This window comes from Sarcophilus harrisii, chromosome 1 (assembly GCF_902635505.1).
Source record: "Sarcophilus harrisii chromosome 1, mSarHar1.11, whole genome shotgun sequence".
In the NCBI taxonomy this organism is placed as follows: Eukaryota; Metazoa; Chordata; class Mammalia; order Dasyuromorphia; family Dasyuridae; genus Sarcophilus; species Sarcophilus harrisii.
The window spans coordinates 312,130,398-312,148,358 of NC_045426.1; the positions used below are offsets into that span (position 1 = coordinate 312,130,398).

Genomic DNA, 17,961 nt, shown 5'->3' on the forward strand with positions numbered 1-17,961 from the left:
TTACACGTGCGAAGTCAAAAGCAGCTAGAGAACAGAAGATAAAGGACCTATTAGGAAAGCTTCAATTCATATCCTACCTATGACACATAGTGGCTATGAGCCCATAGGCAAATCATTAAATCTCACTGTCCCCACTAACTCTAAGACTACAAGTTCCATTGAGGTTACTATTCTGCACTCACTGAATGGAGCTTTCATACCAAAAGTTCCCCATGCTAATGAAATCACAAACCCCGATCCCTCTACTCTTCTCCCAAAAGTGCAAGGTATCATACTAAATTCTAGAGATACAAGACAACAATGAGAATCTCTGCCTTCAAGTCATGTATATTCTAATACCAAGGTATATACATGTTAAGTTTATATTCTACATGTACACAAATAAATTACTTCAAGACAATTTGAAAAGGAAATAAGCACTAACCACTAAGAGGTTCTAAAGATAGGCTCCCTACAGTTAAATACAAACTTCTCCGTTTGGCATTGAAAGCTTTTCACAATCTGATTCTAACAAACCTTTCCAGTCTGTTACACATTTCTCCCTTTGATTCAGCCAAACTGAACTTCTTGCTGTTCCTCACATGTAGCTGCCTCCCAAGCCTGGGAAACACTTCCTCACTCCTACAAAGTTCAGTTTAAATGTAATTTCCTCTATATGAGGTCTTCCCTGATTTCTCCAGCAGCTAGTGTCTCCTGCCCTCCAACTCCCTCAAAAACTCCTCTTGCATTAGTTTTATATATGTAATATAAACATGGTGAAGTGCTGAACTAGAGCACCCGTGTCCCACAGAGAGAAGCCAATCTGCAAACATTTATTAAGCATGTATAATGTTCCAGGCATTGGGCACACAAAGCAAGGTTAATCATCATTATCATCATCATTTGTGCTCTCCAGAAGTTCATAGTCTAATGCAAACAATTAGATAAACACACACTATATATAGTATAGACTTGAGCTAATCTCAAGAGGAAAAGGACTAGAGTTAAGGGAGACTGGGAAAGGCTTCTTGAAGGAAAGATTTTATCTGGAACTTGAAAAAAGTTAGAAGGATAGGAAATAAGAGAGATACACAAATACTAAAAAAATGATCAGAAGTAGAATGTATTAGAAAAAAATAGGACAAGTAAAGTTAAACAAAGATTCAATGAAGAGAGAAATCTACACATCACCCATATTAATATTATTTTAGATCCAGATTTACATATGTATATATGCATGTGTAAATGTGTGTATATGTATCCATGTATTGTATATAAAGATATCTGTGTGGATGGGTGTGAATATATATGTGCTTAACTGTAGCCTTCTTCTTAGGGGAGTTAGAGGAGATGAAAGGGGAAAAAAGAATAAAATAAAAAGTGCACAGCAGAGAACAAAAGAATAATCTACAAGAAAGCAAAGATGGACAGTCATGGATATAATTTCTGCTATTATTATAGATGCTTTCTTAAAATTTATTGTTATATATTTTGAATCCTCCCTAATGTTCTGCTAGGCACATTGACAATGTTTGGAGATTTTGTTTTGTTTTGTTTTCCTTTTTTGACTTTTTTTTTCTTATTTTGTATTTAGTTTTAAATAAAAATTTAAAAAGAAAAAATCCAGGGGAGCCAGGATATGAGTCAAGAAAAGAGAGTATTCCAAGAGTAGGGGACAGCCAGTGAAAATGACTAGTGTGGGGAGGTGAAGTATCTTGTGCAAAAAACAGCAAGGAGGCCAGGATCAAAGGATACCTCCATGTGTCCTTACTCATGAGGTGAGTAAGGTTTAAGAAAACTAAAAAGGTAAGAAGAAGCCACATTATGAAAGGTTTTGAATACCAAACAGAACAAGTTATATTTGATACCAGAGGTAATAGGGAGCCAGGAGAATTTAATAGGAAGTGACATAGTCAGACTTGCACTTTAGGAAGATTATTTTGATAAGTCAGTGGACAATAAATTGGAGGGGGGAAAGACTTGAGGCAGGGAGACAAATGAGAAGGCTATTAAAATAACCTAAGCTTGAGATGCCCGCACATAGCTATGTCAAAGAAGAGAAGGAAGTGTATACAAAAGACATTATGAAGGAAGAATCCACGGATCTGTCACTGGTTGGATATGGGGTTAAAAAAGAGTGAGAATTCCATCATGACACCTAGGTGACTGGAAGCATGATAATACTATGGTCAGGGCACATGCTGAGCCCCCTTATCCCTTTGAGGGATAAGTAGCTATCACTTAGCAAAGTGCCTGGCTGCCTGGCATGTAGTAGGCACTTAAATATACTTAATTGACACACAGAATATTATGGGCTTCAGTAGATTTCAGTAAACATATAGAAATGAAATCATATATTAAAAGTTTAACTAATCTGACCTTTTTACTTTCCTCCACAGGCAAAGAAATGAAAAGCAACAAAGCAACAAAGATTTATCTCTGACACAGTTATAAACCCAGTACTTCAAAATGTGTGTTTCTGAACTGAGATCCAGTCAAATCCTCTTTGCTTTACTTAATATATTTCTTGAAGGATATTAGGTATTTTTGTTATAAATAGGGTTATAAAATGTGTGTATGTGCTCTGAATCTTAACACAGAGTAGGTAACTTAAATAATACCGGCTCAAATCTTTGTTTAAAGCAACAATGCCAAAGATGCAAAATATGATTTTGCTAATCAGTTTCAAACATAGATATCATAATAAAAACAATTCCACTCAGTAAATTCCCTTTAACCATTTTTCTAAGAAAAATTTCATATCTGAGTGTTATAGGTCTCAAGCTGTCTCCTCATTAATCTTCCACAAGTATGTTAACATATTTTTTCTTTTTACAAAATAAATGTTTTGATCTCCTTTTTAAAAAATCAGCATTTCTCTAAAAGAATTTTCTCTTGTAACAAAAAAAGCATTAAATAGTATCTAATTCTATTATCACCCTTTTTGCAAAATGTTTTGCATAGCATCTCACTTGATCTTCACAGAAATCTGACAGAAGCTACAATTATCAAATCCTTTTTATAAATGAGTAAACTGAGGCACAGAGAGATTGTGACTCATCCAGGGTGGCACAGGTAATGTCAAATACAAGAACCCAGGTTTCCCTGATAGTGAGCCCAATACTCTATTCATTATGCCATGCTGCTTCTCAAGTAAAATTAGGTAAAACCAACAACATTGGCCATGTCAGACAATAATGGGCCTCTAGCTACCTCTTTTCCTGCTTCAGCTTCAGGCCTCTGAATGTCTCTGCATTGCTCAGATTTCTAATACCTTTCAATGTTGTTTCCCTTAATATTATTGTAATCACTGTCCACCTTCTCATTGTTCTGCTTATTTTGCTCTGCTTCTTTTCACTTGCCATGTTTTGCTGAATTTTTCATGTCTTTTATTACCAAAAAATCATATTCCACTATATTCATCCCTTCTTTCCCCATAAATAGATATCCATTTCACTCCAATCTTTACGATATGTTCCATTGATCAATGCTTCAATTATTTAGCCAGTACTTGACAACTTTGTTTTAATAGCTTCCTTATTCAGTCATTTTTCTGTTGTGTCCACCTCTTGATCCCATTTGAGGATTTTGTTTTTTGTTTTTTGGGTGTTGTTTTGTTTTTTATTTTTTTGAGAAAAATACTGGAATGGTTTGCCCATTTTCTTTTCCAGCTCATTTTATAAATAAGGAAACTGAGGCAAATAGGGGTTAAATGACATGCCCAGAATCACACGGTGTCTGAAGTAAGGTTTGAACTCAGATAAGTCTTTCTGACTCCATGCCCAATGCTCTATTCACCACCTAGCTGTCCCAATTATAATAATTTATCCTTACTTTTCACATCGCATCCCTTGAGATTCCTGACCTTTTATTCCAGCCAATAATTGTGTTATTGCTTTGTCTAGCCTTTCCCCCATCCCCACTTTGCCCAGGACCCTCCTCTACAGTTTCACATCTTGCAACAGATATCCTCCAGACTTTAGGACCTTCTTGCAGGACCTGTTCCTGGAGCATTAGCTTCCCGTTAGTCTTTAGGTCTCCCTATTGCCCCAGAGCTTTGCATCGACTTCCCAACAAGCGAATTGCGCCTCTAGCGATAAAAATATGACCCCTAGGCCCCGCCTCCAAGTCGAATTGCCTATCATAGGTCCCTCCTCCAAAGCAAACACGAGTCCTTATCCTAGGCCCCGCCTCCAAGTCAAACGTCTCATCACAGGCCACGCCCATGGAACAAAAGTCCGCCCACAAGCTCCGCCTTTAAAGAAAATATTCGATCTCAGCCCCGCCTCTAGTGAGAGAGACCGCCCTCCTCCTAGCAAATATTCTGCCCCGATTTATTAACCCAACCCATAGGCCCCTACTTAAAGAAAAATATCTACCTCCAAAAAAACCTCCCAAGCAAGAACCGATCACAAGCCCCTCCTCCAAAGACAAAGATCCGCCCCCAAGTTCCTCCTTCAAGACAAAACTATCACAGCCCTTGCTCCTGCTCCTCGCATGCCCATTTCTCAGAGCCTTCCCCCAGCCTCTTCAAAAAATACGTAAGCCCACAAGCCCCGCCCCTAAGGAAGTACTTCCCATAGGCTCCTCCTCCAAACTAAATAATCACGGACCCCACCTCCAAAACAAATACTACCCCTATCCTCCCTACAAGCCCCGCCTTCAAACCAATTATCCTATTAAAGGTCCCGACTCTACAGCAAATGCCCGCCTCGAAGACAAAGGAGCCTCTCCCATACCTCCTTCCCCTATTAGGCAAATGTCGGCACCACAGGCCCTGCCTCCAAAAATAAACACTGGTTCCCGAGATTGTTTAGACCCTCCCTAATCCCGCCCTGGTCTCCGGAGCGCCGCAGTGCGCAGCTGCCTCAAACTCGGAGGCGGCGACGGAAGAAAGCATGGGCTCCTCGGGTTTGATAGAGGCTTTCGAGCGCCGCTTCCTGGCGGCGCGGCCTCTGCCGTCCTTCCCGTGGCGGGTGAGGGAACGCGGGGAGTAAGGGGAGGCCCGCGGGGCCCTGGGATGCCCAGCAGTCTCCCTTCCCAGAGACCCTGGCCGGGCGGAGGTAGAGGGCCAGCACCCGGGTGGGATGGAGGAGGTGGTCGGGGAGGACCGGGACCGGCGCTGCGGGGCGTCGGAGGGAAGCGATCTGCTGCGGCCGCCGGCACGTGGCTAGGAGCCGCCGCGGCCTTCCATCCGGAGCTTGCATGGATACTGCCGGTCAGCCAACTGGCATCTATATAGCGCTTCCTTTGGGCCAGGCGCCCGCTGACCAGTGCTGGCAACGCAAAAAGAGACAAGCTCCTCCTCCGCCTCCAGGAGCATCAGTCCTTACAAACGCCTGTGTGCAGACGAGACAAGACGGTGTAAAAAAGAAACCGTACTGACATTGGCAACTTCATTGATGGATATAAACAGGTTAAATGATATGCTCAGGGTCACATAGCTAATAAGTGTCTGAAGCTACACTTGAACTCAGGTTTTCCAGACTCCAGGCCCAACCCTACTGAGTCACCTAGCTACCTCAGAAGCCACTAAATAGGTCCTTATTCAGATGAATGAACGAATCATTTAGCACATTGATGGGAAAAGAAACCATTCACATAGACCTCCCAAGGATCCCCTACTTGACTTGGAATCTCAAGACCTAAATTCAAATTCTTTCTTGGACAATACTACCTGATTCTAGGCGTGATATTTAACCTCTCTCTGATTTGGTCTCCTCAACTTTAAATGGAGGTAATAATAATGCCTCCCAGCATTGACCTCTGTTTAAAATGTAAATTTTGTAATTTTAGATAAATGCAGAAGGTAAAATGTGAAAAATTATAAAGCACTTCACAAACCTGAAAGCATTATATAAATACTAGCTAACTAACTATTATTATAATTATCCAATTTTCAGAGGTCATGAACAGTTTGGGATAGGTTTGGTTCTGTTTTTTGAATTAACAAAATAAGATCCCTCATTGCAAAATGAACATTTTACTACTTTTTCCATCCTGAGAAGTTTTTCAAAATTACTGGGAGGTGTCAAGGAGTAGAAAAGGCATAAAACAGTCCTCTAACATATAGCTAAATGATACAAGGTGGGAGGTAGAAATTAAGGATAAGGAACTCTGACCTTAAGGACTTAGCACCTTTAACACTGCTTTGGCAGCAAATTTTCATTCTGCCAGTATTATAATTACAATTTATGATTTTAAATGTTTTTATAATTCCCTTGACATGGCATGAACTAACTGTAGCTATACATTCTGAATATTTTTTGTTACTACCCTGATTCAGATGTGAAAACATTGTCAGAGTGCATCCTCCCTGTACTGGAGTGACCTAGGAGAGAAGTCAAAAATCAGATAAATGTAGAAACACTTGATATTTTTGTGTTTATACAGGCATATTGAAAATAACTTTCTTTGGTTATGCCCAAGTTAAAAATTTATTAATAAGGAAAGATATGTCCATATTTATTGCTATGAGAATCCCATCTTCTTCATCTGTAAAACAAGGGAATTGAACTCCATGATCACTAACATCTCTTCTTCCAGCTCTGAATTCTGATTCTGAACGGGCTGTATGAAAACCAGTAATTTGCAGTAGTTTTTGGTTTGTTTGTTTCCTCTCCTTGTCTTCAGAGGTATTGTCTAACATATTAAGGTTATGTTTTCTGACTAAGATTTCCACTTGTTCTTGGCCCAGGGTCTCCAGTGAATCATAACATTCTTTAGCAAAATGTACCATTTACAAGTTTAATGTTCCTCTGAAAATGTCCTTGACATTTTTCTTCATGTTTTTTACTCTCCTATGAATAGAGCCTTGAAGAGAAATTAAAGAATTCATTGGATTCTGAGCTGCTGCTGAATATTTTGCAGAAGGTAAAATAAAATAAAAAAAAACATAGATTTTAATGCCTTCTCAGTTTGAGACATTCAGGCAGACTAAATCTCTGCAAGGATGTGCCTCCACCTGCATTGGGTTGTCAGCACAACAGATAGGTTGGGATGTTTTGTTTCCATGGATAAAACTATCAAAATAGATAAAAATATACTAGAGGAGGAGGAATTTAATGCATTTTTTTAAACTATCTACAACAGAAAAAAGGATGACAGGTGCTACATATTCTTCCAGCTTTTAAAGTAGCTGCTTAATAGATTTTTAAAATTTACCCAAAAACTTAGGAGACAGTGGACACACATGAATGTAAAAATACAGTGCTTTATTGAAACATAAGGAGATAAACCTTAGGCCTGTAAACTCTAATCTTGCTCCAGATCTGTAATAGCATTTGTGTAGAATACTCTGTAATGAAAACTCTTTTCACCTCATGGCAAGCCATCTAGAATTTGTAGTCTTAGAAAATTGATGTCCAAATTGGGATTGTAGGATGACTCACAACTCAATGTCCATTCCCAGCAGGAAGTAGTTTCAGTCACCCCATGCCCCAAAGGGCATTGGGCCCCATTTATTTGGAGGGAAAGGGGGGGGGGGAATGAACTTCAGCAAAATACTTCCCAGTGCCTGAGTGGGTCCTCAGTAAAGAACAAACTGACCCTGTGCTAATCTATACTTTTGGACCCTAGTAACTAGCTTTGTACCCATGATGTCACCAAACTTTGACTTCAGTTCATCTATGTAACACTTTAACCCCATAGACTACTGTATTTCACTCCCTGTTACTTGACGCTACTTAACAATTATCCTGGGATTTGACTTCTAACATTTCAGCATTGCTGCTGCTGGACCCTAACCTCTAAGCTTCTGCTTAGAGACCCCAACCTAGTTTACAAGATTTCTTTAACAAATTAAGAGTGGGGAAACAGTGACTTCCTGAATGGTGGACTGGGTGGGCAGAGAGAAACTGGAAACATTGATAACAATTATCTCCAGGGCAGGCAGGAAGAAGCTCTAATTAGTTTAGTTCCTATTCCCACCCTCTGGAGAGAATCCAGTCAGAAATCCAAGCTATGTCAAGTCTTGAGGCTAAATTTTCCCTATAAAATAGTTTATGGTCCAGGACTTCTGAAACTGCCCTCCTTTGAGTCAGTCCACCCTGACACAATGCTTCATGATATCTTCTTTCCCCTTACTCTTCCCCCATGCTATGTAGTATCTCTCCTCTCCTTACCCCACTTCTCTTCCTTACAGATAACTAACTCTTTTGGGATGTTAAGTCCCTTTCAGGATTTAGCCTGCCAGCTAAGGGCATGCCCCAACGTCATGGGGTGCTCCCTTTCTATTGAGTAATTGTGAATCCCCCTGAGGAACTTGTCTTTCATATGTTCTCCCATTCTATTTCATATTTGCCATTCCTGATATCTATTGTACCTCTTATTTTGTCTGTAACCTCTTTCCCTAAATAAAGCTACCTTTTGCCAAAGAGAAAAAAAGAAAAAAGAAAAAAAATTGCCTGAGGGGGTAGAGGTTAAATAATAGCAAGGCAAATTAAGGAGCAGAATTAAAGAAGAGGTAGCAGAAATAGGAAATACCCAGATACTACAGGGTCAGGAGTAAAATTTATTAGGAAAAAAAAGTAGGACTAGTAATCATTGATCTGAGAAAAGTCAAACTTAAAGATTTAGTCAAAACAGAAACCTATATGTCAGCCACATTTTTGTTTAGATGCTTGTTTATATATAGGTAAATGGGCATATGTATTTGTGTGTCTTAAGTATATGTGGATATGTGTGTACATGTTTGGGTGGGTGTATAGATTATAAATTTATCTTTGCTTCACTGCCTGCTTGGGGGAAGTTAGGGAAATGAAAGGGAGAAAAAAGAATAAGGTAAAAAGTGCACAGCAGAGAACAAAAGAATAACCTACAAGGATGCAAGGAAAAGATGGGCATTTATATATTTATACTTTCTTTTATTATTTTATATGCTTTCTTGAAATGGAAATTTATTGTTATATATTTTGAATCCTCTGCTAGGCACATGACAATGTTTTGTTTCATTTTATTTTCCTTTTAGATCTTTCTTTTTCTATTCTTTTTTCTTATTTTGTAATTAATTCAATAAAATTTTTTAAAAATAATTATTTTTAAAAGTAAATTATATTAGGGAGCATCCATTTTTTCAGATCTACCTAGGAAACCTTAAAAAAATAGTAAATACACTAATATATAAATAAATAGAATTTGTGGAGAGCCAGGGAAAAAAATTTGCCTGAACTAAAAAGTTGATTAAAATGATGGTTTTAGAAAAAAATTGGAAGTGCTTGTATGAACTAATGAAGAGCAAACTGAGTAAAAAGAAGAGAACAATTTATACTCTTAACAACATTTTAAAAATGAACAATGTGAAAAGACAACTTTGGCAAATGCAGAGATCCACCATGATTCTTTCTAGAGGACAAATAAGAGAGAATGTTCTCATTTCCTGACAGAAAAAGATACATTTTTGCATATGACCAGTGGAATAGTTTGTTTTGTTTGAGTATGTATATTTGTTAGGATTTGGAGGGGAATATTTTGAGTGGAGGGGAGAGAAGTGATAAGAAAGTTAAGAGATGAAAACAGCCTGTTAATTGGAAAACAAAAAATTGCCTGGATCACTGAGATTGTGACTTGCCTACATTCTTAGTGATGGTGTGGGTTGGTGTAAGGACACTAGTACCCAGGTCTTCTTGACTGAGACCTGCCCACTATCCATTAGGCTATGTTCTCACTAATATTTGTAAATATGAAGTGCCAGCTATAAAGCAGTCACTGTGCCTTTGCTTCACCTGTACTTAACAACTTATCCTTGATTATATAATAAAAGTATAAATCACACATACTGTACAGATTTTGCTTTTTATTTTATCAACAAGTCTTTGTCTTATGTGTGAAACAAAAATGAAGTTAACATTATGAAAGACAATTTAGATGGGAAGAGAGGAAAATGTAAAAAAAAAAAAAAAAAATAGGGAAGAAGAGAAATTGGGGTCAGCCTAAAAAGAAAAATAGAGCAGAACTACACTTTTGATTTTCGCCTGGAATTCTCACTCACAGAAGAGACAAATGAAAAATGGTAAAAAGCTTATTATGAGCAAAGCACTAGAGATATAAAAGGGAAAATGGAAATGTCCTCTGTTCTTAAGGAACTCACATTCTAATTAGGGAGAAACAACACATAAAAGCAAGTTCAACTGTGAGGCAGATAGAAAGGCCTAAAAATCTAACAGGGTCAGGTAGCAAGATTCAGGCATGCTTAGATTTAATCAAAATATTAAATGCAGTAGGGGGACATGATAAGGCCTGATGGTTTTCCATCTAACCAGAAAAGATAGAGATAGTACAGATACTATCTGTATATCTCATATACAGGTTTGGAGATGAGGAGGGAGTGTCTTCCAAACAGGAGGGACAAGCAATGCAGAGGCATGGAATTGGGACATGGAGTATCATATACAGGGAACCATTAGCCCAACTTGGACACAGTGTACATGAGGAGGAATGATGCAGGGAAGACAGAGCTCATTTCTAGGTCAAAGTATGAGGAAAATAGGTGAAACTGTCCTACCAGCAAATAACTCCGGTGGCCCTGGGTGGATTCCTCAGCAGACAGAATTTCAGAGATAGATATCAGAGATAGATCAGAATTTATAGAGATAGATATTTAACCAGAAAAAATAGAGATAGTGACTTCATTTCATCCACGTGAGGGGAGCAGGCAAGCAGCCTAGATAGGATACATCCTAACTACACTTATATTGCATTACATTCTCTGCCAAACAAGAGTTTGTTAGAATTATAATCTCTTAATTGCATATACATGTAGATTGGCTAAATTGCAGGTTTCTTTCATGTAATTTTGTCGGTTTTTTCACTCATTGGAAGCCAAGAGGAAATCTGAGCAGAGCCAATATGCTTTGAGTGCCTGCCAGAGGACAGGATCTTTCTTTAGGTTGAGAACTATTTTTCTCAGTGTTCCTTTCTCTGGTGAACAGATATTTCTTGGAATATTGCTTTTGAATTCTGAATCAACCTTTTGAGTGTATCAGGTATGGTTATAGTTATAACTATATGTGTCTATTCTCCATTCTCCAAATCAATAATCAATAAGACTGTATTATCTGGAACTTTGGTAAATAATGAAAATATTATTACAAAGGTAAGACAGGCCCTGTTCTCAGAATCTGCTTACTTTAAAGTCATCATACCAATTTTGGACTGTTCCTATAAATAAAAGCTTGCAAAATTAAGGAATAATAAAATAAAATTTAAAACTAGCTCTATTTAAAAAACTTCCTATTATTTCTTACAGACAGTCCTGCATCCACTGTGTGTGAAACATCCACCATCAGTGAAATACACTCGGTGCTTCCTCTCTGAGCTAATTAAGAAGGTAAAGAACTAACAGTTTTCTTTCACAAATAATACCCTGTACCATAGCAGTGTATGCTCTGAAGGTGAATAGTTTCTAGAAATTTTCCTGATCTTCCCTGAAAATGAATTGCATTTTGAGGGTGAAGCTAAACATCCTTGTTCCCTACTGGCAAAGAGGTTTCCAAGATGATAATTATGTGTTGGCTGATGTCCAAATCTAAGCTCACAAATATAGCTTTATCTGCCAATTGTCTGCTTCCAGAATGAGGACTCAGAGACAATAGATCCACCACAGCTAGCTGGAGAGGAGAGTCTGTCAGTTACACCATTCTTTACTACCTAACCAAGAAATGATTAATAATTGTCATTTAATCCTCTTGGCTGAATCCTTGAATTCCTGCTCACTCTTGTATATCCACAGCACGAGGCTACTCACACAGAGCCTTTGGATGAGCTCTATGAAGCATTAGCTGAAATTTTGTCTGCTGAGGAATCCACCCAGGGCCACCGGAGTTATTTGCTGGTAGGACAGTTTCACCTATTTTGCCCACACTTTGACCTAGAAATGAGCTCTGTCTTCCCTGCATCATTCCTCCTCATGTACACCTTGTCCAAGTTGGGCTAATAGTTCCCTATATATGATACTCCATGTCCCAACTCCATGCCCCTGCATTGCTTGTCCCTCCTGTTTGGAAGACACTCCCTCCTCACTTCCAAATCTGAAATTTTCCTCTTTTCCTTCAAAGTATAACTTAAATGACGTTTGTAAATGAAACAGTTTGGATCTTCTCAGTTGCTAATGAATTCCCTCCTCCAAATTACCTTGTGCAAGTTATTGTTTACATAAATACACATGATATCTATTTATCTATCCATATATTCAAAAACACACAAAATACACATTGTCTCTGGCTAGACTGTAAATTGTTAAGGGCAGGAACCCTTTCACTTTTTCTCCATATCACCAGGAACAGTTCCTGCCACAAAGTAGCAATACTTTTTACTTGATAGGCAAAAATGCTTTGTCTCTAATAGTACAAATGTTATCTCAACAGAATGCTAGTTCCAGAAGATGTCATTAGTCCACATGATATATATGTTTATATCTCACACACACAACACACTTCAAGAACAAGCAGAAACAATTCAGGTTGTTCAGTTCATTTTCCTGAAGTAATATAAAAGTTTTATGGCAAAATGATATATGTAGACTTAGCTGACAATCCAACTAGAGTTCTTGGTGTTATATAGAGAACCACAAAGATAAGAGAATTTGAGTATTATTCTCTATGTTGTTGAGTTTGTAAAAGCCTTAATGGCCAGAGGAACATGTCATAGGTAACTAACAGTCTAAGAAGACTCGTAAGTGAGATTTATAATTGATTTGCTATTCATTTAATATTTAAAGAAGCAGGTGGTTTACTTTGTTTAAAAGAAAAAAAATTTTGTCTCCCTCCCTCCACCAGCCCTCAGGAAATTCAATCTCACTCTGTGAAAGTACAGCAATCATTTCTCAGGGAACCACAGGCCTGGTCACATGGGATGCCGCTCTCTACCTTGCAGAATGGGCCATAGAAAACCCAGAAGCCTTCACTAATAGGTAACAGATGAAAGCTGAAGCAAACCGGGGGAAAGTGTGTTGATACTTGAAGAAATATTAATTTCCTGTTTTTCTTTACTTCCCCCACCAAGAAGAGTCTTGGAACTTGGAAGTGGAGCTGGTTTTACAGGCCTGGCTATTTGCAAGATGTGCTCTCCCACAGCATATATTTTCAGTGACTGTCACAGTCAGGTTCTTCAGCAACTCAAAGGAAATATCCTCCTAAATGGATTCTTGCTAAACCCAGATTCTACTGCACCCTTGCAACCTTCAGTCAGTGCATTGGTCTCACCAAAACCCATTGTGATGGCTGTTCAGTTGGACTGGGAACAAGTTACTACGAAACAACTCTCTGTCTTCCAACCAGATGTCATCATTGCAGCAGGTATTGACCAAGACACATTAAGTTGGAGATGAGGAATACACCTTGAACTACTTCCCAGACTAAGAGAGAAAGGTTACAGTGGTAGAAACTGTTAAGTACAAGAAAGCATAATTGTGAATGTTTAGAAATTTTTCATTCCCCAGAGTAAAATATATACAATGGACTGTTATCATTGGTAATCTTGAGTAACTAAATACAAAAATGCTCATTTCAAGTTACAACTATACAGATTCATTTCCTGTGTGTATGTATTAATTAGATGAATGATCTCTAGTTATGACCAGTAAGAGAATGAACAGTTATGTCCCAGACCTCAGTTTTGAGATGAAATGCCCCAGGGTTTCTAGCAGAAAGTCTGACTCTAATGAAGTCACAGTCTCTTGGAGGGATTTTTTTTTTTTTCATCATTTCAGCAGGATTGTTTTTTCCTTTGCACTTTACTTTGGGAGTACAAGTAGTACACAACTTAGTACTCTTAGAAGACTCTACTGAAAAAAATCTCTGCTGAGATTTCTGACTACTATACCTCTACAGCCTGTCTTTGCCAGAGAATATGAGAAACTTGTTTTCTTGCCTTCCCATCTTCACTTCTTAGATTTCTTATCATGCCTAAAGAGAAGCAAGTATTTCCATTAAGAAAGTGCTTTCCTCACACCAATCCCATTGGAGTGAATAGTATATGTGATAACCTCTGAGTTATGGGTCAAATGATGGTTTGATTTGTTCATTGTCACACACTCAATGCTCTTTTTGATTTAACATCCTGCTTCCTAAACACTTTTAATTCATGTTGCATCTTCTATTTTTAAAACACTTTACTGACTTTCCTACTTGAAGATAGCTTCAGAGACAAGCATCATTTTAAGAATTACTCATGTAGAAAAAGAAGTTCTTCCCTGATCATATTATGAGATCACAGTACACTGTTATTGTCTTTTGTTCGCACAGAACCTGCTTAGCATCACTGACTGAAGTCTCTTGAGGGTCTATCTGCCAACCTTAAAATTCTCTGATTATTTCTAGAAATAATCAGAGGTTGATATTGTAAAGGTTGATATTGATTCTCCATTTCATTGTGAGACTTTCAGCTATCCCAAGGTGTTAGAATGGCAAAGTCTACTACAGGAATAAGTATTTCATCCTAATGATTTTTAAAAAATTCTTCTTCCCTCCCAGTCATGGGCTGCAGCCATTCTAATAAACTGGAACTAAAAAAAAAATCATCAGAACATAGAATCATAAATAAAAGCTAAAAAAGACTTTCTATAGTCCCTTTATTTTATGTATGTCACAGCAATTAATGAATCATCCCAAAAGTATAGAGTGGTAAGCAGCAGAAAGGAATTCAAAGCCAGATTCTATTATTCCAACCTAGTGGTCTTTTTAATATCCCAGTCCTAGAAAATAACTGTTTCCTAAGACAAAAATGTATATAACAGTTTTGTTTTTAAATAATAAACAAAAGGGAAGTGAATAATCTGAATTTCTCATTGTAGATGTGCTATATGATCCAGAGATCATCCTCTCCCTCATTGGAGTGCTGCAAAAGCTCTCTGCTTGCCAGGCAGATCAGAAGCCTCCAGAGATATACATTGCCTTCACTGTAAGGAACCCAGACACTTACCAGATGTTCAAAATGGAGCTTAGTAAGTATATTAATATGGAAATGAGAATACCTTTAATCTGGTTGCAAGACCAGACCTAGGACTGAATTAAATATGTACAAACTGGACTTTAGAGACAGTAAAAAGCAAGGAGGTCAGAGGAGTGGAGAGAAAAAGAATGGTATGGCTCCGGAAAAATTACTATTGATGGCAATGTTTTTCACAAGACTTAACTTCCAGACTGCTAGTGCTAAAGGAAGAAATAACTTAAGGTCTGCTGCCAGGAATCAAGAATAGAAATCTTGTAGATAAATTTGAGTTCTATATTAGAACTTTTTTTTATTACTTACACAACTAAAATTGCTTCTATTCTCCAATATTGAGTCAAACTTGTTACTTTTTTTTTTAAATCCCTTTAACTCTTTCCCTTAATTTCTTCTTTCCCTTTAGCCTTAAAGCTAAATATAAATTTAGTACTCAACAGAATATACCCCAGACCTCTCTCCACCCTTCTAGTTATCTGATAGTACAATAGCCAAAAAAGATTTTCTCTTAAGGAATATAGCTTTTACAAATGCTTCAGTTTCTATCCTACAGCCAACAGCAGGAAACAATTAACACTCTTTGTGAGTTGTTTTGCTGTTGTTGTTTTTTAACTCTTAATATTACAAGTAATTGAATGTTTCTGTCATTGCAATAATTATATGTTGCATTTCACAAGTATCTTACTAAGAATCAAGTTTAACAAACACTTCTAGTTAAGCTAGCACTAAGGCCTTTATGAAGGAAAAAGAGTTCACTGAAAGAGTGAACCTTGACAGGAGAAGCATAATTAATGAATTTGGTAATGACTCTCTTGTCCTGCAGATTTTAGCTAAAATCCAGTTGCATCAAGAAATTTGTAGATAATCTCTAAAGTGAGATTTCTTCTAATTTTTAAAAAATTCTCATATGTAGGATTATATCAGTCATACAATTTTATATCATTTTATTCATTAGAAGCAAAAAACAATCGCAAAAATCTCTCTGCATTGGTCAGAATATGATGTTCTAACAGTTTATATAAGTACAAAGCACAAAGCTCTGTACTGCCTAAGTACAGTACTCTTTACTGACATCCTTTCACAAATGCTTCCGTATAAATCTATAACTCTAAAGCACCACTGTATTAAGATATTTTCTATTTGTTTCTAGGTAAAGTTGGGATTGGATGGCAGAAGCTTCCTAGTCACAACCAGAAAATGTTTCCATATGAAAAACATTCAGAGATGGTAATTCTAAGATTATTGGTGTAGATTGTGTAAATATTTCAAGACTACTATAAAAGATGAGATGATTATTAGGAAACAATTTATGTTGTAGCTCCTGCATAAAACTTGAATTATTGGAACAATTATTTCCTTATAAAGAAAAAGGAAATGTGACATGTAGTTGTTGCTCTATGAACAACTCCCTATAAATCACTAAAAATGAGTGAAAATACAAGCATTTGACCTGTAGATAAAAGTCAGACTCCTTTTTCCTCCCATGTTAATATTAGCACACGTGAATCATTTCAACTTCCAAGATTTTGACTTCTGAACTTCATTCTCTACTGCAGCCTCCTCACTTCATTCTGAATGTAACTCCTGATCCCTCACTAGCTCTTCTTACACCTCAGGCACCTTTGGCAATCATTTTAAACTTGTTCTTACTAGCACTTTAGCACCTTTTGACCTTTCACTCTCCTCCATTCACCATTGCCTAGCCTAGGTAAGTGTCATTATATTATCTGAGCTTCTCAGCTGTCAGGTGTTACAAGGGAAAATCTTAACTCTCTGCTAATGGGCTGTATTTGTATTTTCTGGCTTCAGCTGGGCCCTCGGTATTTCCTGTGTTCATTCTATTCTGGAAATTTCAAACTTTTCTAATGTCCCCAAGCACCTAATCTCATCCCTGATGGCATTTCTGCGAGACAGAATTTCTGTCTTCCCATTCTTTCTTCTCCGACTCCTCAAAAGAAGAATTACAGGATTTTAGAGTTGCAAGGGACCTTAAAGATAAAGACTACTCCCTCATTTCTTTTTAGAAATCTTCCTCCTAAGTATGCACATTCCCCTAAGGTTCTCTCCTCAGCTTTTGCTTCTATACTTGCACCAGCATCACACACTCACATCTTCAGCTAACAGCTCCATGGAGAAGATGACCAAGTCTAGATCTCCATGACCCCAAGCTTTCCAGAACCAAACTTCCAACTACTTCCTGGAAAGCACTTCAAGGAAACAAGTCTAGAACTGCCCAAAGACATGAAAGAAATAATAGCTAATAATAAGTAGCATTTATATGCTGCTTTAAAGTTTGTAAGTCTTTCATTTATTAAATTGTCTGAACTTCATTACAACTCTGTGTGGTAGGTGATATTTTTATCACTGTTTTTATACATAAGGAAATAGAATCACAGAAAAATTAAATGATTAACCAAAAGTCACCTAGGTAAGGAGTGTTTGAGGCAGAATTTGAACTCAGGTCTTTGCGTCTCCAACTCCAGCACTGTGCTACACCCATATTTAGCTACCATAAAGATTGCAAAGCACTTTGTAAATATATCATTTGATCCTCACAACAACTTTGGAAGATAGGTGCTGTTATTATTCCTATTTTATAAATAAGGAAACTGAGATGGTAGTTAAGTTCAGGGTAACAGCTAGTAAGTGTTTGAGGCTAGATTTGAACTCAGGTCTTTGTGACTTAAGGTATAGCATTTAGCTACAAAAATATTTATGGTAACTTTTCCATATTAGCAAAAACCTAGAAATTAAGGGGCTACCCATCTACTGGGAACAGCTAAACAAATTGTGATATGTGAATGGATTGGAATATTATTGCACAGTTAAAGTAATAAAATTGAGATTTCAGAGAAAACTGGGAAAACCAGTATCAACTTACTATAGCTTAAAATGAGCAAAACTAGGAAATGTATGATAGCATTATAAAAACAACCTTAAAAGACTTGAGAAATCCCATCAATTCAATGACAAACTACAATTCTAGAGGACATAATATAATGAAGCACGCTACCCACCTCTAACAGGGTGATAGACTAGAGA

At 37.5% G+C, this 17,961-nt stretch overlaps 2 protein-coding genes across 2 annotated transcripts in view; both read left to right on the forward strand.

Annotated features, from left to right (window-relative positions):
* Positions 1-2,433, forward strand: part of LOC100923932 (ectonucleotide pyrophosphatase/phosphodiesterase family member 7-like) — a 55,800-nt gene extending 53,367 nt beyond the window's left edge. The window contains exon 6 of the mRNA XM_012542979.1: positions 2,379-2,433. Within this exon, the coding sequence (XP_012398433.1) occupies positions 2,379-2,433 (55 nt within the window). The remainder of the gene's footprint in view (positions 1-2,378) is intronic.
* A 2,392-nt stretch (positions 2,434-4,825) lies between these two features.
* Positions 4,826-17,504, forward strand: EEF2KMT (eukaryotic elongation factor 2 lysine methyltransferase). Its single transcript, XM_012542980.3, has 8 exons — positions 4,826-4,955; positions 6,790-6,852; positions 11,225-11,305; positions 11,708-11,809; positions 12,753-12,886; positions 12,979-13,271; positions 14,768-14,917; positions 16,070-17,504. The coding sequence occupies exons 1-8, from the start codon at positions 4,878-4,880 to the stop codon at positions 16,168-16,170; spliced, it is 1,002 nt and encodes a 333-aa protein (XP_012398434.1). The 5' UTR covers positions 4,826-4,877; the 3' UTR covers positions 16,171-17,504.
* Positions 17,505-17,961: the final 457 nt, after the last annotated feature.